Source organism: Podarcis vaucheri, assembly GCF_965113315.1.
Source record: "Podarcis vaucheri genome assembly, chromosome: 2".
In the NCBI taxonomy this organism is placed as follows: domain Eukaryota; kingdom Metazoa; phylum Chordata; class Lepidosauria; order Squamata; family Lacertidae; genus Podarcis; species Podarcis vaucheri.
The window spans coordinates 56,976,734-56,996,173 of NC_138760.1; the positions used below are offsets into that span (position 1 = coordinate 56,976,734).

General features: G+C 44.9%; 1 protein-coding gene across 2 annotated transcripts in view; it reads left to right on the plus strand.

Annotated features, from left to right (window-relative positions):
- The first annotated feature begins 4,050 nt into the window (after positions 1-4,050).
- The window catches only part of NSG2 (neuronal vesicle trafficking associated 2), a 51,496-nt gene continuing 36,106 nt past the window's right edge, over positions 4,051-19,440 (plus strand). Inside the window, exons 1-2 of one of the 2 annotated variants that reach the window (XM_082213525.1) lie at positions 4,051-4,301; positions 5,070-5,220. In XM_082213525.1, the coding sequence (XP_082069651.1) occupies positions 5,092-5,220 (129 nt within the window). In that variant the 5' untranslated portion in view covers positions 4,051-4,301; positions 5,070-5,091. Of the gene's footprint in view, positions 4,302-4,553; positions 4,842-5,069; positions 5,221-19,440 lie in introns of those variants that run through there. The other variant, XM_082213526.1, reaches the window with a different exon arrangement.

Genomic DNA, 19,440 nt, shown 5'->3' on the forward strand with positions numbered 1-19,440 from the left:
AAAAAAAGCACTGTGACACTCTTATTAAAAGACTAAAAACACAGGCATGTTTTTCTGTTAGCCGAATAAGTCTTGCCCCTGTGTGGGTAGATATGTCAGATTACATCTAATATGCGATAACATCTTCAAGTTTTGCTTTGATTTGCTGTTTCCAACTTGCTTTGCCTTCTGCTGCCTTAATAGTGTCTCCACTGAGATTTCATTCTAAGTCTTTGGGCAGGGCTAACAGCTTTAAACACGAAGCATCCAGTTTATACCAACTCATTAGTGCTACGTCACATAAATGTGCAAATAATTGATTTGGCAAGTTTCAAAGACAAGGGTTTTCAACCCTAAAATCAACCTTTAAAACTTCTAAAATCGCTATAGGGGTTTCTACAGCCTTAATAAGAAAAGCCCAAACTATTTCTTCTTCTTCTGGAATTGTCTTGCCTTCCACCACCTCTGAAATTATAGAAATTAGATGTTGCTACATGTATGGCTCTGGCCTCCAAGTAATAATGCCAGTCTTTTTTTGTTATGTTTTTAACTCATGAGTTGCATTCAGGCATCATGCTGGATGGAATGGTGGTTTTGTCCTGCAATAAGTAGTCAAGAGATGCTTCCTCTGATGTCCAACAAATAATTAAATTCAATCTTGGTCTCATCTTTGCTCATTGTTACCTCTTACATGCTTTCAGATATCATGAAAATAAGAGAAAGAGCCAGGCACATGTCCTTTTGTCACCTCTTGCTTTGCTCATTCCTTTCTCTCCTTGCTCACCTCTTGCTTCTTAATTTCCAAATTTCCATAACAGGCAGGGAACCAAAGGTAGGGCCACTGGGGAGCCATGTCTCTTCTAGTGTGTTTCTGGATGTGGGGTCCAGTCTGAAATATCTGGATCTTGTACCTTCAGCATAATAGCTGAAGTTATTTTCCATCAGTAGACATAAATCAGCTCACCTTAAGCTATGTTTTCACCCCCTCTATTCCTCTCCAGGAACTTTAGACCTAGGGGCTGAATGTAACCCTCCAGGCATCTCTGACTAACCCCTGTGGCTTGCATTATACTCATTGGTCCTGCTCTGAACCCTCCCAAGTACTTTTACCCAGCTAGAATGTGTGTATACTATGAAAACACTGCTTGCTTGCCTGGATGGAGGTGTATGTTTGTGTTTCATGCTCCTATGTAACAACCCAGTTTTCCCATCAAGTGTATGATCACCAGAGAACCATTACTAATCCAAGCTTTGGATGATGTTACACTTGCCTGCCACATTCACACTTTGCATTGTTAGGTGTGCACTTTAATTAAAACACACACACTTAACCGTGCTATTAAAAATGTAATGTGCAACTGAAGAGGCTCTAAGTAGGGGATGGTAAACTGTATTTTTTACAACAAGCTTTAATTGCCTTTTTTCCTTTATAACATACAAATGCAATTATGAAGCATGCACTGACAAAAATGTACATGCTGTTTTTATTCTATCTTGCATCAAGAACATTCACTCATGGTACAAGTAGCACAGCAGAGGTACAAAGATGTTTGGTGTTTAATGTGAAAACAGCATCAGTTTCGTCAGCACTATGGTATTCTCTTTTATTTGAAATTACTTCCCACCAGAAGTGGCAAAGTGGATTGGCTCCTTTGCCACATTTTCCTCTCCAACGAAATGAATTTGGGAATCAACACAGGGGTCCAGACCAGTGGCTGAAATAATAATAATAATAATAATAATAATAATAATAATAATAATAATAATAAAAAATTTTATTTATATCCCGCCCTCCCCAGCCAAAGCCGGGCTCAGGGCGGCTAACAACAATCAAATAATCAGTCAAATAATCACACAATCTAAAAATATTTCATTATAAAATTAATTAAATCAAATTGATGGCAACCAATTATGCAGAATTATGTGCAGGTTGCCAGAGGAGGGAGTCAGGCTGCGCCCTGACCAAAGGCCTGGCGGAACAACTCTGTCTTGCAGGCCCTGCGGAAAGATGTCAGGTCCCGCAGGGCCCTAGTCTCTTTTGACAGAGCATTCCACCAATTTGGAGCTGCAGCCGAGAAGGCCCTGGCTCTAGTTGAGGCCAGCCTAACCTCTCTGAGGCCTGGGACCTTGAGGATGTTATTATTTGCAGACCGTAGGTTTCTCTGTGGGGCATACCAGGAGAGGCGGTCCCGTAGGTACGAGGGTCCTAGGCCGTATAGGGCTTTAAAGGTTAAAACCAGCACCTTAAACCTGATCCTGTACTCCACCGGGAGCCAGTGCAGCTGGTATAATACCGGATGAATGTGCTCTCGCAGCGAAGACCCCATAAGGAGTCTCGCCGCGGCATTCTGCACCCGCTGGAGTTTCTGGGTCAGTCTCAAGGGCAGCCCCACGTAGAGCGAGTTACAATAATCCAGTCTGGAGGTGACCGTCGCATGGATCACAGTGGCTAGGTCAGGACGAGAGAGATAAGGGGCCAACTGCTTAGCTTGGCGGAGATGAAAAAATGCCGCCTTTGTTATAGCTGTAATCTGCGACTCCATAGAGAGGGAGGTATCGAAGATTACACCCAAACTCTTAACGGACGGTGCTGGCACTAATTGCACCCCCGCAAGAGATGGGAGTTGCCCCCCTGATCCCATATCTTCCCGCCCCAGCCAGAGGACCTCTGTCTTCGAAGGATTTAACTTCAACCGGCTCCCACGTAACCATCCAGCCACAGCTTCCAGACATCTGATCAGTGTGTCTGGGGCCGAGTCAGGATGGCCATCCATCAACAGATAGAGTTGGGTGTCATCGGCATACTGATGGCAACCCAGCCCAAAACTCCGGACAAGCTGGGCGAGGGGGCGCATAAAGATGTTAAAAAGCATCGGGGAGAGAATTGCACCCTGAGGCACTCCACACACCAAGGAGTGGCGTGATGACAATTCCCCCCCAAGCGCCACCCTCTGTCCCCGACCAGAGAGAAACGAGCGCAGCCACTGAAGGACTGTGCCCTGGATCCCCACGTCGGCAAGGCGGTGGTCCAGGAGTTCGTGATCGACCATGTCAAAGGCTGCTGACAGATCTAGAAGAATCAGCAGCCCTGACCCGCCTCGATCCAGCTGCCTGCGGAGATCATCTGTTAGGGCGACCAGAGCCGTCTCGGTCCCATGACCAGCGCGGAAGCCGGACTGGAATGGGTCCAGAGCAGATGTTTCATCCAGAAACCTACCAAGCTGTTCAGCAACCGCTGTACTAGTCACTGTACTAGTCACCATGTTGTTTAGTGATTAAACATAGCTGTATTTCGGGCTAGGCTGAAATGCCTGGTAGTAAGACAGATGAACAGCTGGCTAGAGCAATTAAAATCTGAGCAGATATAGTCCTTGACATCTTCATGTCTGTGGTACTGGATATATTACTGACTTTTCCACTGGGAGGCTGAAAAGAAGCCCTTATCTTCTTCCTCATCTGATGGTCTGAGCACGTTCACTTGAAAGCAAGTCCCTAGAATTCATAGAATTAGAAGGAACTCCAAGGATCATCAAGTCCAAACCCCTGCAGTGCAGGAATCTGAAAACCTGGTTTGAATCAACACGTACATTGTGCATTGTGTTGCAACTAGCCCCTTGTCCCCTTCCCGTCAGCATACTCTTTCGAAGGCTAAACGTATTTCTTCAGATTTACCCACTGGTTCCCAGTGGCTTTTGCTTTTTATATCTCGAGGTTTGCCTCTAGTTCGCCTATTGCTCATGATCAGCAAAATCACAAACCATCCCCCTTCTTCCCCGTTCCATTAATCCGCCAAGGACAATGCTCTCTTTCTGCCTAAGGTTCTTTGGCGACAAGGCTCGTCCTGCTACAGCCACAGATATTGCACGTCGCCCTGTCTAACGCCGGAGCCGTGCCCGTTTGCAAATGACATCATACCAGGCAGACGACGATGCCCGCCCACTTGTCGGAGACGCGCATGCGATGCCGGGCCAGAAATCCAGCCGCGGGTTTCTCCGAGCTGCCTGTAGGCGTCGCGGTGGGTAAATGCCTCGCTTTCTGGGCGAGCTCTTGCGGCTCCGCTCTGCAGGCGGCAGGTGGCGCCAGATCCCGCCTAGAAGCCGCCGCCCCAGCTTGCGAGCGTTTGCGTTCCCGCAGGCTCGAGCTCCTTTCTTTTGCGCACTCGGTCCCAGCTTCGCCTTCAGTAGCATTTGCAAGCAGCCGGGCTGAGGAGCGAAGCGCTGTCCGTTCAGCACCACCTAGGCGAAAGCGCGGGGGGAGAGCAGAGCCAGCCCTTTTGCGCAATCCGGACAGAACCTCCTTCTGAGAGCGCGGTGTGCCCTGCAGTAAGTAGCCAGCGCGGGAGACTGGCGGGCTCCGAGGTGGGCGGGCTGGGCTGGGCTGGGGGTCTTGCGTGGGCGTTTAGATCGGTCCTTCCGCTGGTGAAGCGCCCGTTCGCTTGTGTCTCTCCCGCCCAGCACTCCTGGCGCAGATTTATCTCTGGAGAAAACGAGGGCTTTCCGATTCCCTTCCTGTTCAAAATGCAGCCCCAGACGCAAGCGTGTCCATCCTCGAACAGCAGGCTCAGAACAGGGGGGTGGCTAAAAGAATGATTCTGATTAAACACCACACCCCAAGGGGTTAATGCAGCAGTCGTGATTAAAACAACAACGCACAGCGCAACACGCATACACAAAAGCCCCAGGCCAGAACCACCCTTTCCTTGTGCAAGTCTCCTGGTTTCCTTGGATTTCGAACAAAGCAGCAAGGCGGGGTTCGCTCATCTGACATGATCGTGATTTATCGCTTTGCTTATTATGTTTGGATCTAAGCAAGGGGAGGCTTGATCTGGGCTCTCTTGGAAGGTGGCTCAAGAAGCATGCTTGGTAATGATGTTCTGTTGTTTTAAATGGTGCCCAGAGATTGCTACCAAATGTGAGATGCTTCCCCCGCACCCACCAGTAACTTCCCCCAGTGATCTAGCAGAGACATTCAAATGGAAAGGAAGGGGTGATAGGCAAGGTTGATGGAAGCAAGGCAAAGCAACATCTCTCTTCCTTAATTTCCAGTTTCCTCCCTCCCTCTTAACACTAGTCGTCTCTATATGTTTTTAGGTCTGGAAAGTGAGGTCTAAGGATGGTGAAACTTGGGAGCAATTTGAATGACAAGAACAAGCAGCAGCCGTCCAATGAGGATGGCTTTCAGACGGTTCCATTGATAACACCCTTGGAAGTAAATCATTTGCAGTTCCCAGCTCCGGAAAAGGTAAATGGAACAGAACAGAACAAAACAGGAGCAGGCAACACTGTCTTCCCACTAGTTTGTTCTGTTGTCCCTTGGAAGCAATTTTTTTTAAAAGCACAGCTACGGTTCCAATTAAATGCTACCTTATAGAAAGGGATTGACTGTTTCCTGTGTGTTTGTGTGTGAGAGAGAGAGATTTAAAGCCCAGCAGACACACCACCTAAACCTGGGAAATGGTTCGTGACTGAAGTCTGCAAAATGGCAGAGTCTGTTCAACAGATTCTTCACTCAAATTTAGTGGGGGAAGAAATAAAGCTGCGTCTGATCCACTAAAATGATTTTATGAATCATTGGCGTTCTGTGCCTGCTCTGAGATTGTGATGATTTGGGGTGTTTTATTTTACAATTCTCAGGAGTGTGGTTAATATCTGTAATCCATATTCATTATTCAATATTACACTAACCTTCTATAGATGAGCAGGTAAAATAATGCAGAGAGGGTCATTCAGTGCCTTCATCTCCTCCCTCCCCCATAAATGGGCTTCTGGGAAGTGATCACTTTTGTGAAACTCATAATCAAACCTTGTAGCTTTCGACTGGCATGCTGAAAAGTGGGCATCATTGATTAGCTTTGCATCGACCTGTTATCTTTATATAGCCTGTTTTGTATTCCATACACATTGTTAACTCCCAACTGTACTGTATTTGGAGAGATAATGCAATGCCATCAACACATCTCACCATAATACTATGTGCCCAGAGCATCTATGTAGCATTAATCCTTATTGGAAAAAGAGAGCCACTGCAGTGCTGCGTCTTTGTATTTTAATGAAGTATATACAATACAAAGAAGGTGTTGCCCTCATGCAGTAACGACAGTGTAAATACATTTGATTCTCAAATTGCACATGTCATAAATGTTCAGAAAAACATGTTGATATGGGTGATGTAATGCTAATATATCTGTTGGCAAATAGAAAAGGGGAAAGGTGCAAGCGACTGGGCTCGATTACTTCAGTAGAATCAGACTTGTGGCAAAAGCCTGTAATATGCCTAGTGAATCATTATAACAATATAGAGGAACTCCGTTAATGCAACCTGGGACTATGCTATGGTAACTGAGGGAGGACTGAGTTTGGTATAAGCAAGGAGAGATGAAGACAAGCTGAGCACCCACAATTTTGGTTGCAAGAAGGTATAATCCAAACTGATTTCTCAGAAGCAAAGAACACACAGTTTGCAAGATGAGTGTTCGTAGTGTGGTGTTAAACTTCTGGAAGCAGGTCTGACATTGGGGTTTAGAATGGAATATTTCTTTTCTTTTCTTATATTTTTCAAAAAATAAGGAAGAGGGTTGCTTCCTAAGTGCTAGTTTTCGGGAGTTGTTCCTTTCCTGTTGTCGCTGCAAAATAAGACTGCAATTTTTTCTCCATCCTCTACCTCCCAAATCGTATAAACCAAGGCACACATTTTGCCAAGTAGATTAAACATTTCAACAAAAATAAAATAAAAATGTGGAAATGCAAATCTGCCCCTCCCCCCATTCTTTCCTTTTCTAAATGAAAACAGTTCCTCTGAATTCCACAGGAGTAGCCTAGTGACTTACACATCAGTTGTAGCATGTAGGCAAGAGCCTGTCTGCTTCATCAGGGGCATGCAGTGGACTGTCTCCCTGTCCGCTTCAGATATATGATATGAATAAAACCCTTGCCTATGAAATCAATTTGCTGCAGTTTTGCATGAACCTAAATGGTTGGTCCACCAAAAAGCATGTTTTGCCTGGGACTTCAAGGTCCAGTGAGTAGCATTAGCTAATCATTTCATCACCCTCATCACTCTATATCTCAAAATGGGAAGAGGAGGCAACTGCTGCTGGCCTGGCTCTATTTAGGCAAAAGCTCTTGGACCAAGTGGATGAACCAGATCTCAGAACTGCAGCCTGTTGTAGGCTGTGCAGCCCCAAGATCTGGCAGGCAAGCGCTTAAGTAGGTATACACAGGGGGACGGAAAGCTGTAAGGTCAGCATGGACGGCAGCAGCTTAAGTAGAGTGTAGGGAGCGGGGCTAAAATAAGTTGTTGCACAAGCAACTGCTGGGTTCACACTGACCACCTTCATAATGCTGCAGCTCAGCTGTGTGATTGATGACCGTGTGAGTCGAGAGCTGAATCAGAGTCTTCACTTAACATTTGCTGCCTCATGGGTGGGTCAGATTAATTTGGCCTCCAGGGCGTGTAAGGCATAACATCCTGGTTGTTGCTGTTGTGGTGGTGATGCTTTTTGGAGGAGTGAGAAGGATCTTGTGGTTTTGTGATGCAGAACCAGGAGGTTTGGGGCGGGGATGCTGTTCGAGGGAGATGCACTCCACAGTGCAACTAAATCCTTATGGTGTGAGGACTCGGTATCTGTTGAGGAACCAGCAAGCTAAATAGTGTGGAAGGCTGTTTTGGAAACCTGACTAATGTCTCAGATAAAGGCAATTGTTTTATCATTACTTTCCCAAACCCTTATGTCTCATTCCAACAATTTCTTCCGGTCCTGAATGCATCAACTCATGTAAGGGCAGCTCACCTTCTATTCGATTGGCAAGGTGGACAGCAAAAAAAATCACACTTGAAGCTGGTCCACCGACTAGGATGGAAAGAGAGCTTAAATTACCTTGAAGCTCCACATGCATCTTTGAACACATGTGGAGCTTTCGACCGAGGACTGAATAATAATGAACAGTCATGATGATGATGCTAATAACAACAACCAGCATTACGTTGTTGCTATACTTTAAATTTTCATATCAAACAACTAAGAAGCTTTTGGTGAAAAAAAAACTTTCTCTCCTTTAGTGACAGCACAAGGCAAAACAAAGTGTTAGATGTGTCACATTTTATTATTTTAAACAAATTAGCAGGTGTTTCTTCTTGAAAATGCAAGAAAACTTTCCATTATGTGCAGCCAGGCCACTGAATTTTTTTATACTGAAAAAGAATACTGTTGTACTGAAGTACTGAAGAAGAATACTACTGAAAAATCATTTGAACAGTATGGATCTGTTGTCTGGTTCCCCACTCAATGTGACTTCTGAGAATAAATGTGCTGTTCTCATGCAACCATTCCATGGATGTGTAGTTAATAAGTAAATATTTCTTACAGCCAGTTGACAGAGCTTTCATATGTAGGAGCTATAAGAAAGAGGTCAGCTCTTAAAAATACTGAGTATTTCAAAGTAGGTTGTGGGATGCTCTGGCCCACACTATAACTTACTTAAAATGGATTAAATTGATCATAGGCACTTGAATGGTGAATAGCCAAAGAATAGTAACTGAATAAAATGATGATGGAATCACCACTGTACATTCTAATTGTTTCCTTTTCTTTTGATAGATCTGAAATTGGTCAGTGTTGGAAACATGTTAGTAGGTGAGATAGACTTAGCTAAGTGTAGCTCTTATCTATGGGAGCTCTGGAGCTGATTGGAAGCACATTGGTTTGTTTTATATTGAGTGTGGATTGGTATCAGTTGCCCAGGAGACAGATCCTTAAGAAGTTCCTATTAATTAAATGAGGCTTTGTTTGAGAAGAGGTTAAGTAAGGAAGGAAATTTCCCCCAACTAGAAAATCAGCATGTCCTCCAGCAACCTGTTGATGCCCATGAGGGTTTTCCTGTAGCTGAACTACAATGGCCTTTCCCAATTCTCCATGCTATTTGTGTGTGGCAAAATTGTATGCATGTGGTTAGGGGCATATTTCCCTCAGAAAACTCTTACAAGAAATTTTGCTCAGGGGTAGGTAGTGCACATCTGCTTGGGATGCAGAAGGTTCCAGGTTCAGTGTGTGCCATCTCTCAGGACCAGTGGCGGGAAAACCCTTCTCCCAAGACCCTGAGGAGCCATTCCTAGTCCCAGCAGGACCAGATGGGCTAATTCTTGGACCTGATCATAGTCTTATGTTCTTGCCTCTGTTCCTGTAACCACGCTCCTGTTCTGCAGAACTCATAATTCATCTGTTTTCCAAAATCCATCCCTCTTGTTCTGATACATCATTCTGTACTTTTTAGATAACCTGGGTTTCAAGAACAGAATATGTTAAATAATAATAATAGCAAAGCAGAGATGTGTATGTTTGCTTAATTTCCACAAAGGATAGTAGTGGCTGATGCAAAATGTTTGTATTTTTGAAGGAGCTCTGTGTGCAAGCCAAGGTGGGGTGGGGTCTCTCTCACCAAGGCCTCCCTTTTCTAAGCTGTGTGCTGAGTGCTTCTTTCTCCTACGTGTGTCACTGAGCAGCAGCCTTCGGTGGACATTTTGTGAGCATTTGCACATGAATATGTGAACAAAAATGTGGCAGCCACAGAAGGAGTAGAGAAGAGAAAATGTGTGCATGAATGTGAGAAAAGAAAAGGGGGTGGTGGTAAATGAGAGAAAGGCAGTGGTTTGTTAGGGTTGCAGGGTTTTTGCTTTTGTTTCCCCAGTGATAAGTCTTTTCTCTTTTCAGTTTTCCCAAACAGCCTCCTTAAAATGGTACTTTAAGGTTTCAGTTCTATATCTGCTTTCCTGGGAGTAAGCACCTTTGAACTCAATGGGGTTTACTTCTGAGTAGACTTGTGCTCTTAGAATGTGCTGTTAAAGCACTTGTTGAGGTTTCATAATCTCGCTATCTATCCTGACGATGTGCTTTGTAAGCTTTTCTTTCTTAGAAACCCAGTGTTCTCCCAGGCTACTAGCCTATTGTAAATGTGTGCAATAAATTGGGTTGAGCATTATCCCCATGGCATTTCTGAATGTGGATTTTAGCTGATGAATCCTTTTTTCATCTTGTCTTAATGGGGATTTTTACTGCATCCTTCTTTAGCTCTCCCAGTGAAATTGTGACAATCCAAAAGGCATTTAAACCACTTCAAGAATTTTGTTGTAGAGCCAGAGCCAGTTGATACCGTTTGTTAGAGGCTGTTATCTAGTGGGTTTGTTTATGGATTTTTCTGCTAGGCTTATTTATGGGTTAATGCAGGTGTGGGAAACCTCCAGTCTGTGGGCCAAATTTGGCTTGACACAGTCCCCAGTTCAGATTGTGAGGCTGATTAATGCAAACCATGCCCACTTGCCCCACACCTGGTGTCATATATGATTGTCAGATGCAGGGCAGGTGGTAGAGACCCAGCTGATCTCAGCAGAAAGCAGGGTTGAAGTCACCACCCATAAGCATCTGGGTTATGAGTTTGAGCTTACTGGCTTGTCTGCATGACTGAGTTTCCTGCAGCTGATTCAACCAGAAAGCAGCTTTGCCAACCCTGTGGGAAGTACGAAGTATCAGTCTAGTGAAGGGTTTCACAAATGGGTCTCCAGCTGTTTTTAGACTACAATTCCCATCATCCCTGACTACTGGGCTTGCTAGTTAGAGATGTTGGGAGTTGTAGTCCAAAAACAGCTGGAGACCCAAGTTTGGGAAACACCAGTCTAGTGGTTCAAGTGTTGGGACCTGGAAGACCGGTATTCAAATCCCAACTCAATCACGAAACTTCCTGGGTGATATTAGGACTGTCATTTCTTAGCCTAACCTGCCTCATGTGGCCATTGGCAGGATAAAGTTGGGGGGGGGGGAGAGAAACTATGTATGTCACCCAAAACTCATTGGAGGAAAAGTTGGGATTGAAATGAAATAAATCATAGGGAAAGTTGCCAACAACTGAGTCCACCACAGATTTGTTTTTAATGGAGAATTAATGAGAGCAGCGCTCCATGAATTTTGTGTTCCGGTTGTGTGTCCTTTGCTTTGGTGGCATTAAATGCCAATACGTTGTGATGATAAATGACCATAGAATCATAGAATCATAGAGTTGGAAGAGACCACAAGGGCCATCGAGTCCAACCCCCGCCAAGCAATTCCCAGCTGATTTGCAACATACACAGGCAAGCAGTTTTCTGACACTGGTGGGTCACATGTGGAGCATGGGTAAATGCATGACAGATTGGAGAACAGAACAAATGGGCCTGGCCTCAAAAGCTCCGTAGACCTACCAGTGTTCAGTTCCAGGTTTTGATGGATAGGCAATGTGCTCTTACTCATTGGGCCCCATTCCCCGAGTGTCCCCAGCTCCTTATCTTCACCCCTGCTGCTGCGGTGGCACCCATTCACTTGCCTCCCATGTGTGCAGCATGTGTGCTCAGATATTTCCATTCAACTGGAGTTGGTCTGAAGGAGAAGGTGCACAGTGTACTCAATGTGGCTCTGTGACTGATGGAACATGCAGCACATGACACCGGTTCCTTCTTGAATGTCCTAGGATATGAGGAATCTGCACTTTGACTTCAAAGTATTGCTTTTTATATCCCCTGTTTGTTTAAGATATAGGAGCATTATTATTATGTTTTATTCAAAAGGATAGTGCCAATCTGGTGGTGTTCTCTGCAGGTTCAAATGCACTACACCCCATATAGACTTTAGGTTTCATATTGCTTTCTGTCAGATTAGGAAGGCTCTCTGCACATGCCTGGAGGTATTCAGAGCTTCATTTCATTTTTAATAGAACCTGGGGCTGGATTCATCTAATGAGATCCACCAGCATAAATGTTCTGCTAGTGAACTAGGGCTTTTTTGCCTCTTCTCTTTGTCTCACATGCCCCCTGCCCCCCAATTGGCTTTGGGGTGTGTGTATCAAGGGAACCCTCAGAAGAGTGCATGGGAGGAGGAGAGGAGAGATAATTCCATCTGGGAAAATGAAATGCTTGCATTGATGGAACAATCTCCTTAAGTGCTCTGCTGAATTCCTTCTGGTGTTCCTTCACAATGGAGCAACATTCTGTTCACGTTCAGAGGAACTTTGCTCTCCTAGTGTGTGTGTACACACACACACACACACACACACACACAGTTCCCTATGGTGGAAATATTTTGTTTGTGCCCAGAGGCATTCAGCTCGATATACTGAGTTGGCAAACCTATTCATAATAGCAGCCAGAGGCACATGCATACTTATTATGAGAAATAGATGTGTGCTTGGTTCCCTTGAAAGCAAGAAATTGCTTTCTCTGAGGGCCAGGTGAGATGTTAATTAGGTTGGATTCATTCCAACTAGAGAGGGCTCCATTCCATCCCCTGCCCCAACCCTAGCACATGCTCCCGATAGTGTGGGTACTTCAGGACTGCAGTTAATGGAAGAGTAGGCCTCAAAATGGCCAATAATGCCCGTGCTAAAAAGTACACAGTGACGTAACTTGTGAAAAAAAGAAAACCGGTATCCTAGTTACATATCAATGATGACTGCTTATACATGAGTTGCTACCCCTCAAAAAGAAACCTTGAATAACTTACTGAATGTGATAGCTTAATGTGTTGCAGTCGCCAGAAACCTGAACAAGCTGTTAGGAACAACTGGGGGGGGGGAATGTCATAAAAATAATCAAAAGGTGCTTCTGCTATAAACTGCTAAGGTATCTTTAACATGAAGTAGGAATGGGGGACCCTGGTGTGCTACAGATACTGGACTACAACTCCCATCATCTCTGACCATTGGCCCTGCTGGCTAAGGCTAATGAGAGTTGGAGTCCAACAACAGCTGGAGGGACAGAGTTTCCTCATCCCTGACCTAGAGCCATCCAGTTTAAAGAGGAGATAATAAAAATGAGAAATACTGACATACTGGGGGATAAAAGTGAATAGAAACCAGCAGTTTCCTCTTTCACAATACAAGCGTTAGAGGGCCAGTGCTAATAACATACAACAAAAATACTCCCACACAGGTTAATAGCATGCATAGCATGTATAGCTCATTCACCCAGGGTGCAGCATATAGCAAACTGGAGCGGGGTGGGTGGGTGGCGGAAATAAGTCTAAATAAATCCATAGGAAAGAGGAATAGTTAGCAGGGGTGGATATTCTTGTGCTTAAAGCATCTCTGCATGTTAGAAAATCCTATCACAGTGTCCTCCTGTGGTTCCTCTATCCCTTCTTTCTTATGTCTGTCAGCACTTCCTGTCAGGCTCTAACAGCCGATTGTGGGCGCAGGCAAAAACGGCTCGCTTGATGTTATAGTGATGGCAGGTGAATGACAAGTGGGTGGCCCTATGGTGTGTGGGGGAGACATGGAACCTGCCCACTGGCCGTATCCAGTTCCCTGACACTGTGTTAGGGAATTGATGGACCAATAGGTGCTTCACCTGACTCTGCGGTGCTGTCTGTACATTGCTGTGCAGACAGAACACGTTTTCTTTAAAAAATGGAGATCCTCCCCGCAGCAAACAAAGCATGGAGTCATGTTTCAGGATATGGACTGTGGATTTGGAAATTGAAGTACTGCGTGAGGCAATGCCTTTTGATACCAAGAACTTCAAACTAGAGGTGATGGGATTGTCTGCGGCCAGCTTTAGATATGCAGCAGAAGGACTTGGTAGGATGCTGAGATGGCAGAGTGGACTGTACCACTTCTGGCTGCAAAAGGTAAAGGTAAAGGGACCCCTGACCATTAGGTCAAGTCTTGGGGACTCTGGGGTTGCAGCGCTCATCTCGCTTTATTGGCCGAGGGAGCCGGTGTACAGCTTCTGGGTCATGTGGCCAGTATGACTAAGCTGCTTCTGGCAAACTAGAGCAGCACACGGAAACACTGTTTACCTTCCTGCCAGAGCTGTACCTATTTATCTACTTGCACTTTGACGTGCTTTCGAACTGCTAGGTTGGCAGGAGCAGGGACTGAAGAATGGGAGCTGACCCTGTTGTGGGGATTCAAACCGCCGACCTTCTGATCGGCAAGTCCTAGGCTCTGTGGTTTAACCCACAGCGCCACCTGTGTCCCTCTGGCTGCAAAAGAGGGTGCAATTTTGTAATACTTCCCTGACATCAAACACATGCACCCATCCTCCTCCCTGCACATAGCATATCAGGGAGAAGGAGTCTAGCATAGCCACCTCCCTTCTGTGTGCATCTCCTTGTGGGATTCAAAGCCTTGATTTCAACTCCACTAGCCGTCTGAAAGGAATATGGTCCATCCTCTCAGGACTCCACCACCTCATCCTCTTGTGCATTGAGATCAGGCCTGAGACTCTCTAGGAATAGTAACAGAGCCATTTTGAAAACAGCTCGTATGTTCTGTCACTCAGACCTACCTAAGGAAGTTGCCTTGTACGGAATCAGACTATTGGTCCATTCAGCTCAGTATTGTCTATACTGACAGGCAGGCTTTCAGACAATGACATCTCCCAGTCCTACCTGGAGATGCCAGAGACTGAGCTGGGGATCTTCTGCGTGCAAAGCAGGGGCCATGAAGCTATTTTGGGGCTAACGATGTGGGTAGGACTGCTTTTGTATTAGTCTCCCTTCCCTTGAAGGACAAATGTCTTTCAGTAAAACCATAAGGGAATAATTCAGCATTCCACTAAGGAGATCTTCCACCCGTGCAAGCATTTCAGCTTTCGGCTGTGCTGGAGATTCTCCCAATCCCCTCAGCGCCAATTCCAGGGGTGCAGGAGGGGTGCAGTGTAGGGAAGCCCCATTGTGCAGGTGGAGGTCTGGTGCAGGGCTTTTGCTGATGGGGCTCATTAGGTGTGTCCCATCCTAAGGTTGGGTATGCTTAGCCTGTAAAAGAGAAGGCTGAGAGGAGATATGATAGCCATCTTCAAATAGCTTAAGGACCATCTCATGTAAGGTAGAGCAAACTTGTTTTCTCCTGCTCCAGAGGGTTGGACCCAAACCAATGACTTCAAGTTACAAGAAAGGAGATTCTGACTGAACATCGAGAGGAACCTTCTGACATTAAGAGCTGTTTGACAGTGGAATAGGAGGTGGTGGAGTCTCCTTCCTTGGAGGTTTTTAATCAGAGGTTGGATGGCCGTCTGTCATGGATGCTTCTGCTTTGGAGAGGGTTGGACTAGATGACCCTTGGGTCCCTTCCAACTCTATGATTCTTTGCTTCTTTATCAAAAACCAGATGCAGCAAACACATAGCATTCTACTTAATAGAGAGTTTACAGAGTTTAAAAAAGCAGCATGGAATTAGGTCCAAAGAAGACCACACTATCTGAAGTCACATATTAGGTCTCACTTCTATTTGCTGCAATACTAAGCTGCTTATAAGGAGTTTCTATATGTCCACGGGCTCTTTCTAGTGCTGCTGTAATATAATTCGTGTCCCAGGCCCAAAGGGTTGGATTATTCTGAGGCTTCTGCAATTCACGATAATTCGGGGACGCGTGGCTTGCCCCATCCCCTGCAATGAGGCAAACCCTGCTAGACCTGAAGATGCAGTGTCTGGAAAATAATGAGTCGTCTTTTTCTGAAATAAGCCTCCTCCAGCAGTTAAGACTGCAGCTTCTGTAGGCACTAGCCAATTGCTGATATCGGTTGTAGTCTTGTGTGCAGTTCAGTCCCTGTCAATCCACTACTTTCATTTTAAACTGAACTTCTTGGTGTGTAGCTCAGTTGCACACTGCAGTCATGGGCCATGAGCAATGGATACATGAGTGTGTGCTTAACTTTCTCCTGTTGAAACTTTGCTGGATCATGCTTATAGTCAGGAAGACACTTCCCTGCAGTTTAAACCCATTGCATCTTGTCCCTGGCAACAGAGAGGACAAAATGATGCCTCCATCCTGCCAAGGAGATCCATGTGTGGAGCAAGCATCTGACTGACTGCCACATCTTGCATTATGATCTGTGGGTGTGAACAAGCTGTGCATCATAATATACATCTGATTGTGCATTGGGCATGCATGCTTACTCCCCACATGCCATAGCTTTCAATGGGATGTGCATTTTGAAACCATAGTCCCCCAGTACATATTCAGGTACATATTCAGTCATGTATCAAAATACCCTTTTACCTCATGGTTAGATCAAAGTTGTTTATTCTATGAGGTTTTCAGTGTTTGCAGATTGTTGATGCTTGACTTAAGAGATAGCAAACATATAACATCATGAAATGGTATTACTTCCCCTACCTCGGAGGGGATGCACTTCTGATAATGTGTTCTGATAACAGTATTTTTCTTACTGGCAGCAACAGTTCAGTTTTTTGTCCAATAGAATCCTCCTCCCCCTCAAAAAATAACACAAAAAGGTATTTTGTTGTGTTATCCCTTTGGTTTGTGGTGGAAAGCTGAATTCACCCTTACCCATCCACACCGGTTCTCTCACAGTCTGTGTTTGCATTTGTTTTTTTGCTGATTTCTATATATTGTTTGGAGCCAAAGTTTCCAGTTTGCCTTCATAGAATCGTAGAATTGTAGAGTTGGAAGGGACCCTGAGCGTCATCCAGCCCAGCCCCCTGCAATGCAGGAATCTCGACAGAAGCATCCAGGACAGAGGGCCATCCAGCCTCTGCTTAAAAAGCTCCAAGGAAGGAGAGTCCACAACCTGTTGTTCAAAACGTCAGCCCATCTTCCCATCACCAGTCCTGATGGGCTTACTTTCTGTGGTTTTTAAAAACGTATGCGGTTCATAAAGATGAGCTGTGCAAGGAAATAGATTGCCTTTTAAATTTTCATATAATGACATCCGTTCTTGGGAAGAGTTGTAGCTCGGTGGGAGAGCACTTGCCTTGCAGGCAGAAGGTCCTTGGTTCAATCCTCAGCATCTCTGGGTAGGGCTGGGAAAAAGCCCTTTCTGAAACTCCAGAGAGCTGCTGCCAGTCAACTGTTCAGATCTGGGTGGACCAACAGACTGAGTCACTGGAACGCTGCTTCCTATGTAAGCTGAGTATGTGCATGAATCCATGAGGGCATGTTGGTCAGGGGATGTTTGTGCTGTGTGCCTCAATAAATCTGACTTTGGCTCAGATGGAGGATTGATTCATGGACTCACTTTTCTCCCATCATAAGGCTTTTTTTTTTTTGGTAACCACCCCTTCATGAGTTCCATGTGGGACTGGGCGTTGTGAAGAGTTCAGCATACACTCGGTTTTTCCAGACATCATGCATTATCAGAGGGATAAGAAACTCCCGTTGCTTCCTGCCGCTGAGGAAATGCATTAATAAAAGGGCTTTGAATTATTTTATTTTGGGGGGTGGGTAAGTGAATTACTTCAGTATGAGAAATGGAAGGGATGAAAGCAGAGCTTTATAAAGTAGTGTCATCTAGATATTCTAGATGTCAACATAGCACCAAGCATTGATGGGCTCTTCATAACATGGAAATGTCCACTGTCTCTGCCTAGTAAGCACATCTGCATTGGATGGAGAAGACTGAAGGAGAGATCAAGGTCAGGGAACATCACATGGCAAAGAGAAGGCAGGCAAGATGAGGCTAGGATAATCCAGGCAGGGATTTGTTGTTAGAGAAGCGGGTTTCTAGAGAAGTAACATGGAGGAGAAAAAGGAGAGTGAGCAAAAGAGATCAAGCCTGATGGAGAGGGAAGAATAGGCTGTTCTAGGCAGAGGAAGTGCAGCCTGGCAGATGACATGGAGACTCAGGGGATCAGAGAAATGACATTGAGAGCAGAGGGGTGACTTAGAAAGGCAGGGCCACCCCAATATATTTTGTTGCCTGAAGTGGAAAAACCCCCACTCCCTCTAATTTAGATACCTAGTACCCAATGTCAGCCAAGATATTCTGGCATCCAACAAGTACCACTCATACTTCCGGACAATAAAAATAAAATAGCAACAACATTATTTGCTGCTCTTTCATGACACCCCAGATTGGTTGTTTGAGATGCCTGTCTCACTCTGTCTAATGATAGGGCTGGCCTGAGAGAAGGGGTGTAAAAAGAAGTGGGAAAAGGGATGCAGAGCTGACCCACAATGCTGATTCAGACTGCAGATAGCCTACTACTATAAATTTGAATGCTCTCTTCTTACAAAAACTTACTGCCTGTGAAAAGCTCACATGCCAAGGGTCAAGTCTTTCTACAGGCAAGAACAGCTTGATGTAGGAAAGCATTTCAAACACTCTGTGTGAAGTGATGTAGACTCCGGAGGGGCAATACTGTGTGACACTCTTGAATGTATAGTTCAGCCCATAGCAAGGGCTTGAGAAGGGGAATGCTATAGGACTCAAACTTTCATGTCAAGTGTTACAAAAAGATAGTGAAAAGACTTAAGGAGCTGAATGACATGGTCATAGTAACTGGAGAGAAAAAAGCCTAATAGTGACTTTCTGAACCAAACTGGAGTAGAGATATTTGGCAGGAGGGAAGGACAGTTAGGAAGATACCCCAGGAGGTTTGGTAGGCAACCACAGCTTGGACACAGGCTTCATTGGCCAACAGTAAAAGAGAAGTGTAGCTATTGGAGATGTGTGAAACTACAAATTTGGTGACTGAATGGACATGGGAGAAGGAAAGTGGGAGGTCATTCATTGATGAATCTCAGGTTGTTTGACTCAAGTGGTAGATAGATGACTGTCTTATTCATTGAGAAGGGAGGGATTGGTTGAGGAAAACCATAAGTCCTGTTTTGACCTTCTTCAACTGTTGACATTGATGGAATATCTAAAAAGAAATCTCTAGAAATTTCTTTGCATACCATGTGAAATATTCTCAGAACTTCCAAATGTTACTCAGAATCAGGGATCCAAATTTCCTGCTCCTTGAGCTTCTGGTGCGGTATGTCACGTTGGACCTCATGCGCCTCCCATGCACTCACATCAGATAGGAGATGCAGGAGTTTCACCTTCAGATGTCACACTAGGAACATATGAAAAGGAAGACTGAGACATTTGAGAACATAAAGAGAAGCCACTCAGTTTGGCTAGAGGAAAGTCACTGGAAACAACAAGCAAGTGAGAATGGCAAAAACTAGACAGAAGAGGGTCAAGGTGCACGTTGGAAGATAATATATGATGGCCATGGTTGTGGATAGGATGTATGAAGGATTTAAAGGTGAAACGAAAGATGATGTTGGTTTGTTTGTGTACTTCTTTTCAGCCCAAAGTGGTAAAGATGGGGACAGCATGGCAGCAGCAGAGAGAGTCTGTTGTTTCTTTATTCCAGATGGAGGAAGACAGAAGCAGAGAGGAAGGAGCCAGCAAGCAGGAGGAGAGTAAAGATGAGGGCGAGATGGGGGTGGAGACAGAGGCAAAGAGAAAGGACATTGCATTTTAATACAGCATTTTACTATTTTATGCTTCTGAGCTGCCCAGAGAACAATGTCATTGGATGGCTTATATAAATGCCACAAATGAATAAATAATAAATGCAAGCTTCGGGGCGAAACTTAACTATGTATCTAAAAGAGGGGTGCAATCCTATACATGCTTTCTCAGAAGTAATTCCCCCTGTGCTCAGCAGAGCTTTTCTTCAGGAAAGTTTGTGTGTAGGATTGCAA